This window comes from Wolffia australiana, chromosome 14 (genome assembly GCF_029677425.1).
Source record: "Wolffia australiana isolate 7733 chromosome 14, ASM2967742v1".
Taxonomy (NCBI): Eukaryota; Viridiplantae; Streptophyta; class Magnoliopsida; order Alismatales; family Araceae; genus Wolffia; species Wolffia australiana.
The window spans coordinates 9936178-9958885 of NC_135848.1; the positions used below are offsets into that span (position 1 = coordinate 9936178).

General features: G+C 40.6%; 3 protein-coding genes and 1 long non-coding RNA gene across 4 annotated transcripts; 2 read left to right on the forward strand and 2 right to left on the reverse strand.

The window, feature by feature from the left end:
• Positions 1 to 596: 596 nt before the first annotated feature.
• Positions 597 to 6320, reverse strand: LOC144711753 (SH3 domain-containing protein). Its single transcript, XM_078585776.1, has 10 exons — positions 6139 to 6320; positions 4382 to 4498; positions 4232 to 4301; positions 4001 to 4152; positions 2294 to 2395; positions 1995 to 2195; positions 1744 to 1806; positions 1517 to 1684; positions 1376 to 1450; positions 597 to 903 (listed from the first exon to the last, which is right to left on the reverse strand). The coding sequence occupies exons 1-10, from the start codon at positions 6196 to 6198 to the stop codon at positions 787 to 789; spliced, it is 1125 nt and encodes a 374-aa protein (XP_078441902.1). The 5' UTR covers positions 6199 to 6320; the 3' UTR covers positions 597 to 786.
• Positions 1647 to 2257, forward strand: LOC144711757 (uncharacterized). The gene is made up of 2 exons (XR_013583651.1): positions 1647 to 1785; positions 1931 to 2257. It is a non-coding gene; the product is annotated as an uncharacterized LOC144711757 (long non-coding RNA).
• Positions 6321 to 8689: 2369 nt separating the features above from the next.
• LOC144712236 (AP-1 complex subunit sigma-1) lies at positions 8690 to 17383 on the forward strand. Its single transcript, XM_078586455.1, has 7 exons — positions 8690 to 8849; positions 9961 to 10047; positions 16135 to 16226; positions 16320 to 16428; positions 16505 to 16540; positions 16618 to 16704; positions 17110 to 17383. Exons 1-7 carry the CDS (start codon positions 8847 to 8849, stop codon positions 17179 to 17181), a joined length of 486 nt encoding a protein of 161 aa, XP_078442581.1. The 5' UTR covers positions 8690 to 8846; the 3' UTR covers positions 17182 to 17383.
• Positions 17384 to 20349: 2966 nt separating this feature from the next.
• LOC144711861 (plant/protein) lies at positions 20350 to 22708 on the reverse strand. Its single transcript, XM_078585961.1, has 3 exons — positions 22151 to 22708; positions 21920 to 22079; positions 20350 to 20618 (listed from the first exon to the last, which is right to left on the reverse strand). Exons 1-3 carry the CDS (start codon positions 22640 to 22642, stop codon positions 20440 to 20442), a joined length of 831 nt encoding a protein of 276 aa, XP_078442087.1. The 5' UTR covers positions 22643 to 22708; the 3' UTR covers positions 20350 to 20439.

Consider the following 22708-nt stretch of genomic DNA (forward strand, 5'->3'; position numbering starts at 1 on the left):
GGGTTGGGTCAACGCTTGATTCGGACACGCGTCGAGAGTTCATTGCTCGGAAAAAGGGCAGGAGCGGGAGGCGACGAATCGGTGGCTGGGATGGAAATCTTTCTGCGTAGCTTCGTTCATTAAAGAGTACGGATATCGTAAATAAATGTGTATATATCTCTCTCTCTGGCTCTTTCTCTCTCTTGCTGGGGGGGAATGGGTGGCCGAGTCAATGGCTGAGATGGAAATATTTCTGCATAGTCTTTCGCGAAAGAGTATGGATATTATTAATTTTGGTGTCTCTCTGTTTCTCTCTCTAGAAAACCTTTGCGATCTAGCTGGCGAGGAATGGGGGGCAACAAATCAATGGCCGGGATGGAAATCTTTGTACACAATCGTGCACTAAAGAGTATGGATATTATAAATCTATGTATATGTCTCTCTTTTTCCCTCTCTTTCTCTCTCTAGCTGGCGAGGAAAGGGAGACAGACAACAAATCAATGGCCGGGATGGAAATCTTTCTACTCAATCATGCGCAAAAGAGTATGGATATAGAAATATATGCATCTCTCTCTCTTTTTCCCTCTCTTTCTCTCTCTAGCTGGCGAGGAAAGGGAGACAGACAACAAATCAAGGGCTAAGATGGAAATCTTTCTACACAATCATGCGCAAAAGAGTATGGATATCATAAATGTATGCATCTCTCTCTCTTTTTCCTCTCTTTTTCTCTCTAGCTGGCGAGGAATGGGAGACAACAAATCAATGGCTAAGATAGGAATTTTTGTATCTCTCTCTCTCCGTCTCTCTCTAGAAAACCTCGGCGATCTTGCTGGCGAGGACCCGTTCGCGCTTCTCTATGAACGCGGCGGGGAACCATCCCGCCTTGCCTTTGGACTCGCCTTCCGCCCATCCATTGTTTGCCACCTGCAGGAGAGATACATGAAGATATGAGGACGATGGTGGTGGTAGTGGTGGTGATTATGATGATGGTGTGTTGCCAATGATGGGCTCTCGTGTAGCCGATGATGATCATCATAAAAATGATGATGTGTCGCGATGCTGCTGCTGATGATGCTAGTAAGAATGAGGGCTCATGAGGCCAATGATGATGATTCTTGTAAGAATGAGAACTCATGAGGCTGTGGATGATGATGATGATGGTGGCGATGTTCGTAAGGATGAGGACTCGTGTGGCTGGTGATGGTGGTGGTGGTGGCGATGGTCGTAAGGATGAGGACTCATAAGGCTGGTGATGATGATGATGCCGGTGGTGATGGTCGTAAGGATGATGGGTTGTGAGACTGATGATCATCATCATCATTTTTTTTTTGAATTAAATGATGATGTTGATCCTAAGTATGACGGATGATGATTGCAGTGCTGATGGGAGGATTACCTTCCTGACGACAACGAAATCACCCACAGAGAGACTGAGCTCCACGTCAGATTCAGCGCGATACGACTGCATGACCTGTGGTCAACAAAACGGTCAACGCTGACTCGGTCAACAAAGGAGAGGAAGGAAGAAGGAAGATACCTCCCCAAGGAAGTAGCCTGCAGAGTTCATAGAGCCTTCAAAAGCTGAAGAAGAAAATCCCCCATTCTCTTCGTAGGGCCCCGGAGGATGCGGTGGCGGTGGCGGCGCGTCACCATCGACACCCACCGGGCTCGGCGTGGCTTCTATCCGCTGGCGCTCTGACACCATCTGAGACGAGAAAGTCAACGGCCGCCAAGTAACAATAAATCAACAGGCTAAGAGTTCACCTCCCCCTCAAGCTGGTCAAGAATCTGAAGAGCCCTGTGGTGGTAGGCCCGTTCTGACTCCACCTTCATCCAACAAGAACAGTGAATAAAAATGTTATAGAGGGGTTTCTCGAATTATCTTTCTAGTCGACATAATCACAAAATTGAAGGGGTTATTCAATTTATAAGTGCGATTAGTGTTCCGCAGGTTGTTTTAGGTGTGGAGCTGGTTTTTTGAAATTTTGAAGCTGGAGAGGAGGAAAGGAGATGACCATCGCGATGAGGCGCTGCAGGGTCAGCCGCTGCTGCTGAGCTTCGACGGCGGCCATCGCGGCCATGGCTTCTTTACCCAAGATGGCCATGCTCGACTTGAGTTCTTGCAGCTTGGCTTCTGAAGCCTCCAGCCTGGAGACAAGGTCAAGGCTTCCTGGGGATTCTCTCACTTTCATCTGCCTTTTGAACACCTCAACAGACTGAAAAAGATTTTAAGTTTTGCAAATAGATTAAATCTATGCTAAGATTGACATTTTAAAAAGTCTTTTGAAAGAAGTGAATGGTGAAGTAAAGAAACCTGGGCCTCAGCTTCTTGCCGCATTCTGTCGTATCTCTGTGCCAAATGGCGGGCGTCCTCCAATGGCGCGCCCATTACCATAGCCCTTAACGGCTCTGCCACCTGAAATATTTGCACAAAAAATTCTCACCAACGCTTGGGTTCCACACAAACTATTAAAATGACGAGGGCACGATGACACTGACAAATCTTCATCGTCCTCTTTCATTAAAGACAGACTCGATGACGAAGAAGTTTGCAGATCACAACGGAAAATTTGTCATAAATCCCGCAGAAAAGGAGAGATTTCTCATTGCAGGCTTTGCACGTTTCTGTAGACAGAAAATGATGATGGTGACAAATTCGTCAACATCAATTATCTGTCCCCAGCGAACTCGTGAATACGGATGGCTGTGATGAGGAATTTTTCATCTATCCATGGAAGAAGGGAGATTTCTCAGAGTAGGGCTCGTGAATCAATGAAAATGACGATGATGAGTGGACAGCGACAATGATGAACATGTCATCCAACTATTGATCACAAATTTTTCATCGTCCATTAGTCATCCATAGATGCTGATGACAATAACTAGATGTAGGGATGAGGATGATAAATTCATCATCGTACGCCTACCCTAGTTGACGCAACTTAGCAGTGGCAAACAAAGGTTAATGTTATTTATGTGTACCAATGACCTTTGATTATATGAACAAAATGACCAAATTCAAAAAAAAAAAAGGGAGCATTTGAGCAGGGCAACTGTATAAGATTAGGAGTCGCCGTATAAAAGTTTCCATTTCAGTTATTATTCCATGATTTTGAACTCTTTTATCACTGATCATTCTGAAGGAGGAAAATTAAACCGACTTCCACACCGTATAGACAGAAAAGTCGTTGAAACCAAATTTTAAATCGCAATAAGAATATTCAGTCACGCCAATAACTATGGTTAATGTCAGTAGGGATATTATAAATTCCGAATCTAACGATTCCTGTCTTTTTTTAAGAAAAGGTTCACATCATCTCCTTCTCTCTTAAGTTTCCAGCGTCCATAATCTTTACTATGGATTTCTAAACGTTTTATTCCAACCACAACACATATTTTATGCAATAATGAAAGCTCTTAAAAAGGAGTTTCGGGACTCTCTAGTTTCCAGATCCTATCTTCTCCTCTACGGAGTCCAATAGTTCTAAACGTTTAAGTCCACCACGACACCAATGTTATGTAATAGTGAAAGTTCTGAACATGATGCATGTATACACTGCCACTCAAAACAATGACACAAGAAACTAAACGATCCATATCCGCCTATTAGAGGACTGTCCATATTTAATAAATCACAGTCACAAACAAAAGATATGCGGAACATATTAGAGGGTAAGTTATGTTTGTCACCATCTCCCATCATCGCCCCCCCTTGTGTGACAATGACAATTTTGTTACCGAAATCACCTTCCTGGCCTTAGACAAATGAGGAAGACGATTCTGTCATAATCTCTCATAATCTGAGTGAGGTTGACAGAGGGAGAGTGACAAGAGCCAATAACAAGACAAAATCGTGATCATACTTGTGGACAATATTAGATGACAACAATCTCGTAATCAAAGGTGAGGACAAATGATGGGATGATGATGACCCAATACTGTCCTCTCCTCATCGTCATCAGTCACAATAAACATTAAATCTAACATGGAAAAGGACTAAAATGTAATAATTTAATGCTACCTGAGTGCCCAAAGCTTTAAGTAAATTTGAGTGTTCCTTTTCAATTTGCGAGCGAGCAGCTCCAAACTTTAAGGCTGCCTTTGACAGGGTGTTCCCACTGGTACACGTGTTATCAACACCATATTTTCTACTGTCTTCAGCCAGCTTATTACCTGAAATAAAACTTCCAAAATTTTAAAATAAATTACCCAGAAAAGTTTATTTTTGAAAATTATAATTCCACAGTCTTGCCTATCTCAGCTTGCTTGGAACCAGAGACAATGTAGCCCTCAACTCCACGAACAATGTCCCGTTGAAAATGCTGAGTAGAAGATTTAAATTACAATTATGAAAGAAAAAGGAAACAGAAGGACGATTCTCGTGAACAGGCTCAAAACATACCTTGGCGGCACGAGTAGAAATGTAAAGCTTTTCGAGCTTCTGATAATGAGTGAATTCAGCCTCATCTGTTATGTTCTCCGCACCACCATATCCTCCTCCGAACTGCTTGAGGACAGCCTGAATTCAAAGTTTCACAGAAAATTTTAGAGATATTATCAACATCTCATAAATATCTGCGTTTATAGGAAATGACCAGGCTAGACACAGTGTATATCAGAAACAGAAAATGTCAAGAGATGCAATGAATATTGAGTATATGTCACAGAATATGAAGAATGGCTAAAGTCCTTAAAGTTGTAGTCTGCTATCGTCATCGTCATCCAAAAAATGTCAGAACTCGACATAGTCATCCAAAAAATGTCATTCTTGTCATCATCACAAGCACGTGTGACGATGACGATTATGTCATCTTTTCCTCTCTTGTCAAACGTCCCAAATCTACCTGCGTCAACCAATGGAGTTCAACAATCTGTTTTTGCTCTTACATCCACCCTAGATTCATCCTTAATCCTTCATTATAGAATCATTGCGTCCAAAAATGACAACTTAATTGATCCCAATTTTAACAAAATAATTGAAGCCTTTCCATTCTGCAACTTGAAGTAATTTTTTTCTGTCCGCATTGATTTAGAAGAGACATCATTGTCCTGGTGATCTCTCCACTAGGATGACGATGAAAATCATAATTATCATCTCAGCATCAGAGGCTGATGACGATGGTGATGACAGATGGACAAGTCAGCTCCAGTCTCCGTCGCCTCCTCCCCCTAATTGGTCTGCTTCCACCTCTCTCAGGACAATGAAACCCGGGTACGAGAGCAGATGAGAGCAATGCCGCAAGAGGAACCCCAGTGAAGAGAGATAAACAGAACTCCAATAAACTAGAAGGTTCCTGTTACCAACCTATACTGCGATTGGCCCTGTAAGTCCAGTGAGGTCATTTCACAACTAGAGTGTTTTCCCTTAAAAAAAGAACAGCCCTCCCTTTTGGAGACTAGCACAGAAGTGAAATCTGACGTATGTTTAGAGTATGTAAGAGTAGTCGTTCATCATCCCCCTTCGGTTAACCCATGGGCAAAGTTCCAGCAACCACACTCCTTCCTCGTCGGTCATCGTCATCATCACGATACAAGCTAGCAGGTTTCTGTCAGCAATTACATAGGGATAGGAACCTCGAGAAAGATAAGTTACAACAATGCACCTAGTTCTAACACAGATAGCATCATTTTGGGTGGTGAGGCATATAGATTCCTGAAGCAACAAGATATATTTATCCGTCGACAGACTATTGTGATTCATTTGAAATGGAAAGTACATAAAAATATACTTAAAACTTTAGAATGGTCTCATCCCTACAAAATCAGGTAGAGAAGGACGGTTATATTTTTTGAGTACAAATAAACTGTTTGATGAGATAATTCTTAATCTAATCTAGTAGGTATCATGCTCTTCTTGGTTTAAAATTTGTCACCTAAATGACGATACACCCATCTTAAACTCTAATAAACCCGAATACCATCTTAAAATACTATCTGATAGAATAAAGAAATCCCTGTTTTGCGGATGCCAGCGGAAAGGCTGTTATCCGGTAACGAAGCAATAAAATTTTCAAAAACACCAATCTTTTTCACGGCGAGATGCCTAAAAACAATGACTGGGAGACGCATTCCACACAGGTTATCGCAAATTTGTACGAGGATCACAGCCGATATTCAAATCCATACTTTTCCATTATCTGGTGAGTGGAAAACTGATACCTGCTGCTGCTTCGCGACCTGCTCTCTAAGCCTAGAAGCCTGCTTCCAAATGGCTTCCATTCACGCGAAATTGAACGGAGAAGATCAAGAAAAAGGCAGATCCCGACGATGAACGGCGCTTGAAGACTGGATTCGCCCCGGCTTGAGACGAGGAGGGATCGAGAGAGGCGATCCGCGAAAACCTGTTGAAATATGCGACAGAAATTCGAGCAGTTAATTAATAGTGTTCGCCATCGCCGATGACGATTGTGTTATCGTCCCGTTATCCGTCATCCTATTGTTTGAATTTAAAGAAAAAGTTATATTGATTCTTGCATTAAGTATGAAGCGAAACTTATTTATTTTAAGATATTGTCTAACAAAGAATCGAGAATTAAATCATTATAATTTTTTCTGACTTTGATGAGTACGCATTGCTGCTCAGTATCATAGAATCTTTATTGAATGATATAATAGAGCTAAAACTAAAAGGGAAACAAAAAAAATTGCTTTCAAATTAAGTGGTTTATATAATACTAAGTAAACCAGGTTGATAACTTGATGTTTATGGCTACCCTTCTAAATGTCATTGAATCGTTATTAAAGTATATTGCAGAGATAAAACTAAAAAGGAAAAAAACTGTTATCGAAGTGGTTTATATCATAATATACTACTAGCTTGGTAATTTTTTATGTTTCCCGCTACCCCTCTAAATGCCATAGCATCATTATTAAATGATATAATATTGATATAACTAAAAACGAACAAAAATGTTAAAATAAGTGGTTTATAAATGGATATTTTGACCAACTTATGAATTTGACGTTTACGGCTACCCTCCTAAATGTCATAGAATCGTTATTAAATGATTTGAAAGAGTTCCAACTAAAAGGAAAAAACAAAACAAAAGGTAATTAAAGCAAGTGATTTGTAAATTAATATATTGACCAAATTAGGGTTCTTTATGTTTACAGCTACCCTTCTAAATGCCATAGCATCATTATTAAATAATATAATATTGTTACAAATTAAGTGGTTTATAAATAATATACTACCAGCCTGGTAATTATTTATGTTTCCCACAACCCTTCTAAATGCCGTAGAATCATAATTAAATGACATGATTGATATCAAACTAAAAAGGAAAAAATATTATCAAACTACGATAAAACTAACTTAGGAATGGATACATTTACCAACTTAGGAATATGATGTTTATCCTACCTTTCTAAATGCCATAGAATCATTATTAATTGATATAACTGAGATAAAACTAACAGGAAAAACAAAACAAAAGGATATCAAATTAAGTGGTTTATCGATGGATACATTAACCAACTTAGGAATATGATGTTTACAGCTACCCCTCTAAATGTCGAAGAGTCTTTATTAAATATACATTGTAGACAAAACTAAAATGAAAAACAAAAAAATGTTATCGATTTGAATGGTTTATAAAATAATATATTAACCAACTTGGGAATTTGACGTTTACAGCTACCCCCCTCAAAATGTCGTAATATAAATAAATTTGATTATAGATACAGTGATGATGTATTGCTAATATGACTCCCAATCTAAATTTGACGGAAGCAATTAACGTGGAACGATTCAAGTTTGCAACCATAAGATTTATTCTAATAATATGTATCATAATAACCAGTGTAGTCTCCAGACAACAAATTAGATGTAATGAGTCGTGAGATAAACTGTTATATCTGTCAACATATTAATGTCTTAATTTTTAGCCAAAATAATGTTTACTATATCTTTACTGACAGTTTGGTACTGATAAAAAAAGCATATGTTCCTCAATTTTTTGCGCAAAATTCCGCTTGTTGTCTCCCTCTAGAAGTTGTATATGCCACACTACATGCATTTGTCATCAATAAAAACACATTGAGAAATGCATTTCTGTATAGGTAAATTGCATAATTATCATGTATTATCACTATAAGTATCATTAATTATGCATGATTTAACAATAATGTTGCATGCTATCATCTCTTTCATTCACATTTATCCATCACGCACGTGTACCGTTCATGTTTTATGTTATTCTACGAGGGACAAACAAGCAAAATATGTAAGAAACAATTTTAAGTATTATTCTGGATTTTTCCCGAGGCCATGATTATTATTAGATTTGAATAATTTTATCAGAATTTTCAGACAACCAGGTTACATGGAAAAAAAGTTTAAAATGTGAAAGATATATGTTAATTATCGTTCGTGAGCTATTTTAAGAACCATGAATCTACCAAACAAGAAAACTATGAACTATGAACCGAGAGGCATGTTTCATCATTTTTATCATTATGCCTTGAGCTTGTGGGGATTAAAATTTATTGATCTGTCAATTCAGTCCCTTAGCTCATCTGAGCACCTGCACATCTAAAAAACTCGTTTAAAAAACAACAAAATTTGGCTGAAAATTCGATTTCTACATCGGACACAACAAAATTTGGCTGTAAATGTCCATCTCATGACTAAACTCATAGTTCATGTGTTATTCATTGGTTTATCTCGGCTACAAAAAAAATTACTAGATCTTTATAATCTTTAATTATTTTTCCGGATCTAAAAGGCCATTTCGTATTAATTAGAAAGTATTCGACGCTTGCTTTCTCTTCTCGCAGTTGATACCGAGGTCGCTTTCCTTCCCGCTGCTCGTCGTTCTTTGTCGCCGATCTGATAATTGACTCCATCGATCTCGGTAATTTCGATAATGGTACGTTCTTCTGCATCATTGCATTTGCTCGCCTTAATTTTCCTCATAAGGTCTATATTTTCTGCGGTGATCTAGTCCTGATTCTGGTTGCGGAGAGTCTGCTGGATCCGATAACTATGCTGTTCTTACTTTGTAATTTGGGAGTTTTTTCTTTACGGCGACCTGGGGAATACTAGAGAAAAGAGGTAAAAGAAAAACCAATTGTTGAAGTGTGATGCATGAAAGTCGCAGATCTCTGCTTAGGAATCCCCAAATTATTCAATGTGTCGATGAATTTGTTGACCTAGTCCGCTGTCCTCTTTTGGGGTGATATTTGTCTTAACTAAATGGTTAATTATTGGTTAACCCACTGCAGTGATTTGAGATGATGATTGTTCATGATTCTTGTTGCTAAGAGTAAATCGAGTCCGGTAAGCAAGAATTTTAATTTTTCTACATTTTTTGGGGATGAGCTTTATTCCAGAAGTTCGACAAATTAGATCTGGGAAGGGACAAAGAAAAGAAGTCAAAATGAGGATTGAAATATTAAATGAAACAACTCTAAATCCTTAATCTGCGGTCTTTTAGCCCACAACATTTCTTTCCCAAAAACATTTTCTTCGTTCTATTGATATGGTTATTGAGTTTCGTCACAAAAAAATGCACGTTAGGCCACCAAAACTATTTCCATATTTTCTTCTTAGCCGAAGCCATCTCCTGAAAGTGGAAGCAAAAGTCTTGGGCTGTGATTCGAAAACTTTAATATTATTTTATGTCAACATAGTGTATTCAGGCTGCAATTTTTTAAACTTTAGTCTTGTTTATTTTACGCATTTTACGTAATTTTATTCTTTAAACTTTTAACTATTTCCATCAATCGTATCCTGAAAATCTGTGTTAAGGATTCTTAATTCTTCGTCTTATAAGACTTTGTGTCATTTCTCACATTCTTTCTGATCGGACGATTTGATTTAACGTGGATTTGTTAAAGTTTTCATTTGATTATGTTTTGGATGTTTCGCTGTTTATCTGTGCCAGGAATTCATTCTAGGATTCATTAAAGTTTATATATATCAGACAGCAAGAGACCTTGTCTCCGTGATAACCATTTATTATAATTCTGGGTTTTCAGATTCACTTTGTTCTTCTAATCAGCCGCCAAGGCAAAGTGAGGCTGACCAAATGGTACTCTCCATATTCACAGAAGGAAAGATCTAAGGTATTCTGTGATTTGGAACATTGTTTCTTTCTATCGACTGATAGTGTTCATCTTCTCTTAATTTCTCCTTTGTTAAGTGCCAACTGATATAAGGAAAAGTGTGAAATATTATAAAGAAATATTTGTCCCTGTATATCCATTTGTAAAAGAGTATCACTAAAGTTTTTCTATGACATGAGACCTCTATTCAGTATTTTCGCGGGCATAGAAAATCAACTATTAGACTCTCAAGGATTGGCTGGACCAAAACTAATATGAATAACTTTTCGTTCATTATGATTTTTCACTAAAATTAATATTGACTAAACTAGAAAAGAAATCAGAATCATCCGAAGTGTCTTATGCATTGAACTGTATAAGTTTAGTAAAGTCATAGGTCTCTCCTTTCTTTTTCCCGCAAAAGGTGCCCAATATTTTCTACTGTTTATTTCTTCAAAATGTCTACCAATGCGTCAAAAAATTGCTTTGTATTTGATAGATCGAATGACTATTGTGGAGAAAGATGAGAACAAAAGTATCCCTTTTTACTCAAAGAAAAATCAAAATCCAAAAAAACAGCATGTACAGTTCTGGGTTTATAGGGCTCGGAGGAAGAGAATATGACCGTTGGATTCAACGGTCATATTAGGGCATAGACTGAGAAATAAGGAAAGTGGGTTGGGCCCATTTATAACACATGGGCCCAACCCTTACAACATGAAGCAATGCAATCTTGACTGGGCTTAATGGGCCCTAAGTGGGCCTCACTGTCTAACACCCCCCCGCAAGTTGGGAGTAGATGTTAAACATTCCCAACTTGGACACAAGTGCTTGAAACTGTGGTCCTGAAATGCCTTTGGTGAAGAGATCGGCAACCTGCTCTGTTGTCGGAAGATAGTGGGGAACAATGTACCCCTCATCGATGCTTTGTTTGATATAGTGTCTGGCTACCCGAGCATGCTTAGTAATGCTCATGTTGGACCGGATTTTTAGCCATCGCAATGGCCGATTTACTATCTGAGTATAAGATCATCCCCTCTCCAGGGAACAAATGCAAGTCTTGGAGAATGCCCTTAAGCCACATACCTTCACACACGCCCTTTTTTAGTGCCCGAAGTTCGGCTTCTGCACTTGATAGCGAGACTTCCTTTTGCTTCTTACTGCGCCATGTTACAAGGTTTCCCCCAAGAAAACTGCAATATCCGGAGGTTGACCGACTGTCCTCAAATGAACCTGCATAGTCTGAATCGGTATACAGTACAACGGTGGGAGTGCCTCCTTTCTTGAAGAGTAGACCTTGACCAATAGAACCCTTAAGATATGCTAACACGCGATCAGCTGCCCTCTGATGAGATTCCCGAGGGTCAGTCATGAACTGACTTAAGGAATTGACTGCAAAGGCAATGTCGGGACGAGTATGATTCAAGTAGAGAAGTCTCCCTATGAGACGTTGAAATGAGTGCTTGTCCACGGGTGCGTCCTGCGCATGTTGTTCTGCTCGAAGCTTTATATTCACGTCAACGGGAGTGGCAACTGGACGACAATCTGATTTTCCGGTGTCCCTTAGCAAATCAAGGATGTATTTGTGTTGAGACAGTATTATACCTGACTTTGAGTAGGCCACTTCAATGCCCAAGAAATAAGTGAGGGGTCCGAGTGCTTTGATGTCAAAGGACTTGGCCAGATAGACTTCAAGTTTCTGAATTTCCATGGTGTCATTTCCAGTGATGATAATATCATCGACATAGACGAGAAGAATGCTGACTTTTCCATCCGGGTTGTGCTTAATGAACAATGTATGATCCCCCTCACTCTGACTATACCCTACTGCAGTCATAGTGTTAGAAAACTTACTGAACCAAGCTCGAGGGGACTGCTTGAGTCCATATATCGACTTTCTCAGACGACAAACCCGACTAACATCCTTGTCATCCAAGTATCCAGGGGGCGGCGCCATGTAGACTTCCTCCTCCAGTTCTCCGTGTAGAAAAGCATTCTTCACGTCATACTGGTAGAGCTTCCAATCGAGTATTGCTGCTAGGGCAATCAAGACTCTGATGGTGTTTAACTTTGCAACTGGGGCAAATGTTTCGGTGTAGTCAATCCCGTAGGATTGAGTGTACCCTCGTGCCACCAATCTGGCCTTCAGCCTGGCAATCGTACCATCGGAATGGTACTTTGGTGTGAAAACCCATCTGCTGCCTACTAACTTCTTCCCTGGTGGTAGATGTACCATTTCCCAGGTATTATTTCTTTTTAAGGCCTGCATTTCCTCATCCATGGCTGTCTTCCAGTCTGGGGATGCCAATGCTTCCTTGACATTCTTCGGAGTAGTGACTGCCATTAAGGCAGAGATAATCTTACTGTATTCGACGGAGAGCCGAGAATAGGAGACGTAATGGCTTACTGGATATCGCTTCTTGCTGGTGCATTCTCTCGTTCCTTTGCTGACTGCAATGGACCAACCATTGTTGGTTGGTGCTACGGCATTCTGTGGATCATTATCCACAGGCTGTGCTGTTCCCGAAACATCTTCTTCTTCCTGAGGACTTGTACTATTTGGTTGGTCTTCCTCTTCAGCAGTTGCCAACGGATCTTCATCTTCTTGAAGGTCGGGTCCATTGTGGACGCTTCCTGGCTCCTGGCTGAACTGGCCTGCTTCCGCTATGGTTTCCAGATTCCCTTCAATTCTGTCGGCTTCACCGTAAAAGGTCTTGGTTTCATCAAAGACTGTGTCGGCGGTGACGAACACCTTGAGCTGGGATGGTAGCAGCGGTACCCCTTCTGTGTAGAGGAATACCCAATAAAGATGCATTTGATGGCTCGAGGCTCCACTTTTCCTGCATTAAAAACATGAACATATACTAGGCAGCCAAAGACCTTGGCTGTCAGGTTAGTTTTCAAGTTGATATTAGGAAATTCCCTAGACAAGAGATCTATAGGTGCACTATAATTCAGAGTCCTAGATGCTGTACGATTTATCAGATGTGTAGCAGTAGTTACTGCTTCACTCCAATAAAACTTGGGACAATTCCCTTGAAATAACAGAGCTCGGGCAGCAGCCATAATATGTCCGAGTTTCCTCTCAGCAAGACCATTTTGCTGAGGGGTGTGTACACATGAGGATTGATGTATAATTCCCTTTCTTTCTAGAAAATTATTTACTTCTCCCCTGAAATATTCTTTTGCATTGTCTGTCCTTAAAATCTTAATCCCTTTACTGAACTGATTCTGAATCATTTACAAAGGCTAAAATTACTGACGGTACTTCAGATTTAGACTTCAATAGATACACCCAAGTATATCTAGTGAAATCATCAATAAAGATGATGAACCACTTATGATGTTGGAGTCCCATGGTAGAGCATGGCCCCATACATCACTGTGTATGCAATCGAGCATAGCGGAAGTCCTATGGTCATTTCTAGCGTAGGTAGTTCGCTTATGCTTAGCAAATTGGCATGATTCACAAATCAAAGTTTCAACATTAATCCCCTTAAACAACGTAGGGTGAGTTTGTTTCAAGAGAGGAAAGGATGGATGTCCTAGTCTTCGGTGGAGGAGTACAGCCCTGTCTGCACTCTGTGTGTGGAAAGTGCTGATCTGGGCCCCTTCCTCCACTTCTGCCTAGTAGAAGAAGTCCTCCTTCCCTTCTAACAGATAAAATCCTCCTCCCGGTGTCCTTTTCACACAAAAACATAGATCTGTGTCAAGAATAAAGCGCCAACCTGTATCATTAACTAGCTTTGTCAAAGATAACAGATTGGCTTTCAGATCAGGGACATGCAATACATTTTCTAGAATTTGACCTTTTACTTGGATTGATCCCTTCCCTGCTACTTTTAGGATCCCTCCATTAGCAGTGAAGACTTTGTGATTGTACAGATTTGATTCATAAGTTTTAAAAATGGTTCTCTTGGGAGACATATGGTCTGTCGCCCCAGAGTCTAGGATCCATGGATCTGATATTGTGGTATTATTAGAGAAAGTTGTGAAAGCATAGTGTTCACCTGATTGGGCCAGGGCCGTAGAGCTGAATTTCTGGATCAGTTTGTTCATTTCGGACTGCATGTGAATCAACTTTTGAAGTTCACTGCCCTCATTCTCCTTCGGGGCAGGAGTGGCTTCTCCTCCTTCGGTAGTCATGTAGGCTTTCTTCTGCTGCCCCGGATTCCAGGTTCCCTTCCGAATTTGCTCCTCCTTCCAGGCTAACTTTCTACAATCCCTTTTGATATGTCCTTCCTTCCTGCAGTACCCACAAATCATAGGCTCTGAGGGGTTACCTTCCTTGGGAACCGTGGAAGACTTGGTGTTTTGTGATGAAGCGGTGACAGCCGGGCTCTGGGTGCTCCGAGGTTCTCCTTTCTTCACCAAATGTGCGACTGTGACTGGGGCAGTGGGCTCTTCTCCTTTTGCATTCAGCTTCCTCCGACGTTCTGCACCTTGTAGTTCTGAAATTGCTTCGGAGAGAGTCGGGAATCGTTCCCGATGTACCAATTGGCTTCGCAGGCCTTCATATTCAGGATTCACACCAATCAAGAAGGTCAGAGTACGAAATTTTACTTCCCGTAGGTACGAGGGAGACGTCTTGTCTCCTGTCGGCCAAAGGAGGTCAAGCTCTCGCCAAATGGCCTTGAGCTTAGCTGCAAATGACGAAATTGTTAAACTGCCCTGCTTCAGTGTGCGCTCCTGGTCGCGCAAATCCATCACTCGATAATCACTATGGGTTTCGGCACATGACTTCTGTATCTCTTCCCATAGATCTCGAACGCAACTTATGAGAATGTAATCATCTCTCTGCTCTTCTTCCATATTCTTAATCATCCAATTTACGATTAGTGCTTCTTCAGGGATCCATAGAGACATTTTAAACTCATCCTCATGGGGAGGATCATCTGTCAGATGTCTGCCCAATCGTGCTACAAGTGTTCGCTGAGCCACAGTTATCCACTTCTGTCCGTTAATCCCGTTGTACTTCATATCCAAATCAGGTAAAACTGGCCTGATTTGGAGCGAAGTATCAATGGGTTGAAGTATGGATGATAGCTCAGCTTCTTTTTTTAGATCCTGTTCCACCTGTTTGGATCAAGATTTGCCCCCCATGTGGACTCAACACCTCAAAAGCCACAACAAAAAACAATCTATGTAGATGCGTAAAGTGAGGGCACGAGTGACCCGGTGTACTTCTGAAGTACTTGGGACTCCTTGAGCGAGTCAATACCTTCTGAAGTGCTTGAGACTCAACCGCCGAACAGGTCTTCGATCAGCCCCGTCGACAGCAGAATCGAACTGAAGTCAATCTTGAAGGATGCCCCGCGAAGAAGAAAGTGACACCCAATCTTCCACAGAACCAGATTCCGGAGACCGGAGAGGAACTTGCCGGTTTCCGGTAAGATTTCCGGCGAACTTCTCGGAGATGATCGACGGCAAACTGTACTTCCGGAAATGATTCCGGAGACCTTCGACGTCGAATCGAAAAAAAAACGAACGACACTTCCGGCGATCGACAAACTGCACTTCCGGAACGGATTCCGGAGATCTTCAACTTCGAACGGAAACAAAAACGAACTGCACTGCCGTCGATCGGCGAACTGCCCTTCCGGAAAGGATTCCGGAAATCTTCAACTTCGAACGGGAAAAAAAGAACGGACCCTTCAATCGCGCTCTGATACCATGATAGATCGAATGACTATTGTGGAGAAAGATGAGAACAAAAGTATCCCTTTTTACTCAAAGAAAAATCAAAATCCAAAAAAAAAGCATGTACAGTTCTGGGTTTATAGGGCTCGGAGGAAGAGAATATGACCGTTGGATTCAACGGTCATATTAGGGCATAGACTGAGAAATAAGGAAAGTGGGTTGGGCCCATTTATAACACATGGGCCCAACCCTTACAACATGAAGCAATGCAATCTTGACTGGGCTTAATGGGCCCTAAGTGGGCCTCACTGTCTAACAGTATTGCATTATAAACGCAATTTTTCCCCAAATTGATGAAATATTCCAGAATTATCATTTCCTGTTTTTTTGTTCTTCCGTCCAAAGATAGCTAAATATTGCAATTTTTTATCACTCTCGCAATATTCTTTAGCTTTTATCACTTGGCAGGTTATTCGAGAGCTTGGTGGAGTAATTCTGACGCGTGGGCCAAAGCTTTGTAACTTCGTTGAGTGGAGAGGCTTGAAAGTAGTCTACAAGCGGTATCTTAATTTCTCTCTTGAAATTAGTCTACGCCAATGAAATTAAAGAGTTAACATTTTTTTTAATTATGATACTTCAAATTCGAGCTGCAGATATGCCAGCCTCTACTTCTGCATGTGCGTGAACGACGAGGACAATGAACTAGAGTGCCTTGAGATTATTCATCACTTTGTTGAGATTTTGGACCGCTACTTTGGAAGTGTGAGGCATCATCGTTGACTTTCACCCTTGACTTCTCGTTTTACGTTAAAATTGTTTCTTTCCTCGTTTTTTGTAGGTCTGTGAGCTGGACTTGATTTTTAATTTCCATAAGGTGGGTTTATTTCTCGGACTTGAAAGCGGTTGATCTAGGCTCACGTTATGTTATTGTAAATGTGTGTTTGTTGTTAGGCTTACTATATACTTGATGAGCTGCTGATTGCTGGAGAGCTTCAGGAATCGAGCAAGAAAACTGTGGCCCGGCTAATAGCAGCCCAGGTAATTTTAAACCTTATAGCTGTCATCCTCATATCTGTTTCTATCTATATGCCATTTATTTACCTCTTCCTCTATCTTGTCTGTCCATCTCTAATTTCTGTCTTTTCGTGGCCTGTTTCTCTCCATCTCCATCTCCATCTCTATCTCTATCTCCATCTCTATCTCTATCTCTATCTCTATCTCTATCTCTATCTCTATCTCTATCTCTATCTCTATCTCTATCTCTATCTCTATCTCTGTCTCTATCTCTATCTCTGTCTCTTCTTCAATTTCTGATGTTTATCTATAACCTTAGGTTTCCGCTTTCAAAATCTTTTTCTCAATGCCAATCTCTAGTTCTATCCATTACTATATCTCTCTGTAGATTGTCTGCCTCTGTTGAGAACCTTCTTTTTCTTGCTGCAGGATTCACTGGTGGAGACTGTGAAGGAGGAATCCAGTTCCATTAGCCATATAATTGCGCAGGCAGCCAAATAGAAAGGCTCGTCCATGAAGAGAGAGAGAGAGAGAGAGAGAGAGAGAGAGAGAGAGAGAGAGAGAGAGAGAGAGAGAGAGAGAGAGAGAAATCATGGATTGTCATGTTGTTCAGAAAGGTGAGAATCCAAGTTGTTATTTGATACATTTGAGAATTACCGTGATCTTCATATTGGTTTATTGATTTGGCTTAAGTCAATAGCTATGATTAATGTCATTTATTTAGCTCTCAATAAGAATTATCACTAAAATCCATATGAATATGCATTGATATCATAAGTTCCTACATTCCCTTCTCACGACATTTTCTGAAGGGCTCCTATCTGAGGATAACCCTTGCTCTAGTTTCGAGAAGTTTATTTTGTCTGGTTGAACACCTTTAATTAGGTTTATTGATGTGTTTACATTAGTGCACATTTATTCATCCTGATGTCTAAAAATAAGGTTACCTTTTAGGATATACATTTTCGTTCCATTTATTGTATCATCTTTCTGACACTTGATGTCATTTGTGCTGACCTCCACTATCTCCTGAAATTACTCACTGAGAAGACATCAGAACTTGAAATTTTTTAGAAATTTTAGATCTTTAAAACTTTCTGCATAGCATTGGTCCAATGGAGCAGACTTGATCTTGAAAAATTCAGATTGGACGCATCTTTAGCTCAGGTCTGGACGTTTGTGAAGTAAAGGTTCATTAATATCTGATCCTATCAAGATTTATAAAGCCTAAAAAATGCTCTACTCTCCAGTCAAAACATGTTAAACGAATGAGATTGTTGAAGAACATTTTAAACGTATTATGAGTTATAGTTATAGATCAGGGACGCGGACAGGACGATTTTTTCGTCCCCTGTCCGAGGATATGGACGAATTTCGGGACAAAAATTTGTCCCGGGGACCGGACGGGACAGTTTTCGTCCCTGTGGGACGAAAAAATCATCCGCCCGGAGGTCTCCGGACAATGGACGGACGAATCTGGACGGAAAACTGCTGGATTCACATCCGAAGGTTGAGATGTTGCCATGTGGCCTCGCAAGGACAATTTATAATATATTATAATATATTAAAAATAGAAAATGTGTTTTTTCGTCCGGGATGAATTTCGGGACAAAAATTCGTTCGGGGAGGACTGGATGGGACTAAAAACCGTCCTGTCCTTTGTCCCTTAGCTAACATCGGACATAGGACGGGACGAAATTCGTCCCATCCTGTCCTTCATCCATGTTCCGGACAATCCGGAACTATAGTTATAGTTGTTATAGGCCACTGCATGCTGTTCTAGGTCAATATAGCTGTTAAGGCTTCCATGAATTACTCATCTTGTAACAAATATATGCGTTCAGGAACTACAAAGCCTTAACGGCTATATTGGCTTCGAATGCCATGTGGTTTCAGGAGGGTCGCCGATTTTGTGTGATCCCCTGTCTTTCGTCATAGAAATGGCATGCTGCTTTGTTAGGATTACTGATTTTGAGTGATCCCCTGTCTTTCCTTACAAAAATGGCGTGCTGCTTCATTAGGCTCACTGATTTTGTGTGACCCCCCGTCTTTCGTTATAAAATGGCATGCTGCTTCGTTAGGCACACTGATTTTGTGTGATCCCATCTATCTTTCTTAAGCACATGGTGTGTGGCTACCAATAATGGCCATACCTAATAATAACAAGTAAACAAAATAGTGGAAGGCAGATTCATTAAAAATTGAACTGGATATAATGTATCAATGTAGGAGATTATGAAGACATCTATTTTTCTACAGCCCATGTACAACGAAAACTAGAAAGATGATAAATCTTATGGACCATGAATAAAAGACAAGAATTGGAAGATTACAATATAGAAAGATTGGGACCTAGAATTGATTTATGGGTTGATTGGAATGTTAAGTGTAAGGATATCTCACGGACCTAGAATTGATTTATGGGTTGATTGGAATGTTAAGTGTAAGGATATCTCACATACTTAGGTTATGGAGTTTTATGATGAACATAGTATGTCAGTTAGTTTTTGCATCCCAAATTATACATGGTAGAAACATTTATATGAAAAGTCTCAGTAAATGGAAATATGCCTGATTCTAGGTTGAAGTGTAAATGTCAGGAATAACAAAATATCTTAGGATCTAGAAAATATTTCAAAAAAAAAATCATAAGATCTAGAAAACTGTCACATTTTTTCTAGTCTTCACTTTTTGGCATAGAATATCCAAAAACTTTATTAAAATCAATCATTTTTAAACACAAAAGAGGAATTTTTTTAAAAAATATCTGATTCCTTAGTCCTTGGATTTGCTCCATTAGATCAACATCATTAAAACACTTTAAATCTAGATTTATAAAAAAAGAATTAAATTTTTTTAGCATATATCTTAAGGATGGTTACAAATCCGTGATAATTACCTCTTTATGTCATCAGCATAGTTAATATTTATGTCGGCATAAATATTGGGAGATATGAAGAAGAAAAATGGGGAAGGTCAGGAAATAAGTGAATGAAGTTCCGATTTTTTTAAGCTCATAAGAGATGATAAAGCAAATAAATGAAATAGAAAGTGCAAAAAGGAGTGGACACGCCCACCATTGCGTACAAATCCTGTAAATTTCGCTGTGTTCCGCCATTGATTACCAATTAATAATTTCAAAACAAATTATCACCAGTTAATAAAAAATTAATATTTATTATAGTTAGTATAGGTCACTTCATTGAAGTTTGAATCGTGAGCAGAATAAGCATGTTGAGGGACAAAACCAGAGTTTTTCCTTTTCCTTTCCAAGATATTTTCAATTCTATTTAAACACCTGTCTCAATTTGTGTGCACTTTTCTCCTCCTACTGACTCTAATTCTGAGAAAATGTTTTGTTCGATTCAGAGGAAAAACTAAGGTATGGAGAAAACGAGATATATCTCTTATGAAGTTTATCCTAAATTCATAACCATTGAAGAAGATGCAGAAGGTTCAAACTCGAGATGTTTTACCCTGCGGCCAGTTGACAACTTGCTGATATTGATGCTATGAAAGAAAGATTGAGAGTTCTTTTTCTTAGTAAAACCTCAGGCGCTCACTTTCTAAATTATGGAGAGAATCACCTCAATAAAACCAAATCATGACCGGAAAAATACTCTAGAATGAGCTGACAAGCAACATTTCGTTCTGTTTGAAGTATTGACAGAATCCAAGACCATATTGCTTTTATTTGACGAAAGTATTCATCTTTACAAGACATTACAGTGTTCCAGAGAGACCAAGAGAGAGGAAGAATCAGGGCCATTTGGTGAACTCAAAGACTTTGAGGACAATTTCGATACCAGTGGGGATCTGCCATGCAAAGAGCAAAACATTGAGCGCATTCAGCGCAATGTGCAGGTTCCTTGCGGTCTCGTTTCCCTTCTGCATTGCCGGTACGAGCGCCGCCGCCAATGCCCAAAGCACAGTAATCGCTGCACACACCAAACAAATGACATTTCAGAGAGGCCGACTTCCTTCCTCTTCCTCAAGCAAGTGGAAGATGAGAAGTTGGAAGTTTTGAAGTCAATATCCTGGTAAGGTCCCTCTAAGGACTTATCATGAAGCCAAGAAAAGGAGACATCACCACACACATGCAGTCTAAGTGGCATGTGAGCCATTAAAATGAAGATTGACGTGAGACGATCTATAAAAATGAGCCTGGAAGACCGAGAAGGCCAGCTGGGCATTCTTCAAGATTGCCCAAAGATCCTCCCAGTTCTGGTAATGAAGGAGAGTCAATCCGACTCAATATCTTCTGGTTACAGAAACAGAGAGTGCATCCTACTTGATCTCCCTTCCTATCATCTACTGTATCTGTATCTGTAACTTTGACGTTGAAGATAATGATATTTTGGAATATTCTTGGTGGAGATGTTTTTTGATTTATCGTGAAACTCAAATCTTGAACCAGAATCGTAACACATCCAGCCTAAGTTAATAAGCTAACTACCACCCTTGCTATAAGTTACAGCTTTTAGCACAGTGGTAGGTGCTTGAATCTTACAATGGGTTCAGAGCAATTGTTGAGGGTTCAAATCCTAGAAACAGCACACAGTTATGGGCGACGGGTGTGGTGGGGGAGTTTTGAACTCAAAATCCTGCTTAAGTTAATTAATGAAGTAGCACTGTTAATGGCACTTGAATATTAACATGGTTTCAAAGCCAAGGTTGAGGGTTACAACCTCAGGAAAAACACATCCTAATGAACAACAAGTGTAGTGCGGGATTGTCTATGTCAACATAGTGCCTAAATTGAGAAAACGTGTGTGATCAACCAAGAGGATTAACAAGTGCATTGTCCCTAACCGTAACTGTCTCTACATTGTCCTGGACAGACTTTAACATACTTTTTAGTTCACAAAATCACGATTCAAAACTCTTCTCTCCAATGGTATATAGAGGAGAAACTGCTGAATTTGCATGTAATTCGGGTAAAAGTTGCCCATAAAGGCCTCTTGTCCCCTCTATCATCCGGAGCCGGGATGGGATAAATCTACCATCCCATCCTCATCCCCGCACTTTAGTTAATAAGTGAAGTTGCACCCTTGCTATCAGCTATAGCTTTTGACTCGCCCGAACCCTTAAGTTAATAAGAGAAGTAGCACCCTTGCTATCAGCAATAGCTTTTGACTCGCCCGGACCCTTAAGTTAATAAGAGAAGTAGCACCCTTGCTATCAGCTTTAGCTTTTAACACAGTTGTAGGCACTTGAATTGCAACAACAAAGCTCTTACCGGCTCCGGCGAAGAGGTGAGGGCCAGGGAAGAGTTTCCCGGTGCGGAACCAGGTGTTGAGGCAGCCGCCGACGGACTCGAGCACGCCGAACCCAAGCAGTATCGACCCAGCATTGAAGTGCCGGTCCCTGAACGAACCCTTCAACAAATTCTTCCTCTCCTGCTTCAAATTCAACCAATTAGGCAACAAATTATCAAAATCAGCCATACAATTAATCTGATCATCTTCACCTCGGTGAGCTGTTGGATCTTTTCTTCAATTGGGGACGGCGGTGGAGGAGGAGAAGAAGAAGCCGTGGCGCCGGAGGAGAGCACGGCGGTGGGCGCCGGCTTGACCTGTTTCTTGAGCTCGTTGATCTCGTCTTGGATAGTCCTCACGCGTCGCCATTGCCAGCCGAGGTAGCCGGACCAGAGAGTGTAGACGAAGAGCCCCCCCATGACAACAGGGTGGACGAGAGCGAGAGTCCGGCCTTCGAGAATCCCGAGCTCGCCGCCGACGGCGAGAGCGTCGTCGGGGGAGATGAAAGAAGGCAAGGTTATCGCTGCGGCAGCGAGCAAAGGCGACCCCTTTGCAACAATATCTAAGATGGGTCTTGATGGGGGTGATGGGTCGTCCTCTTTCGCCATGAATGTGACTCTGGTCGAAGCTCGGGTGATGGGTTTGGCTCGAAAGATGAGGTTTTTGGGGTAGGGACTTAGACCGATGGCAGCGGCGGCGGCCATGGCTATCTCTCTTGCCCTTGGCAGCTTCCAGGAGGGGAGCAAGGAAGAGGGTAGGGAGGGATAAGG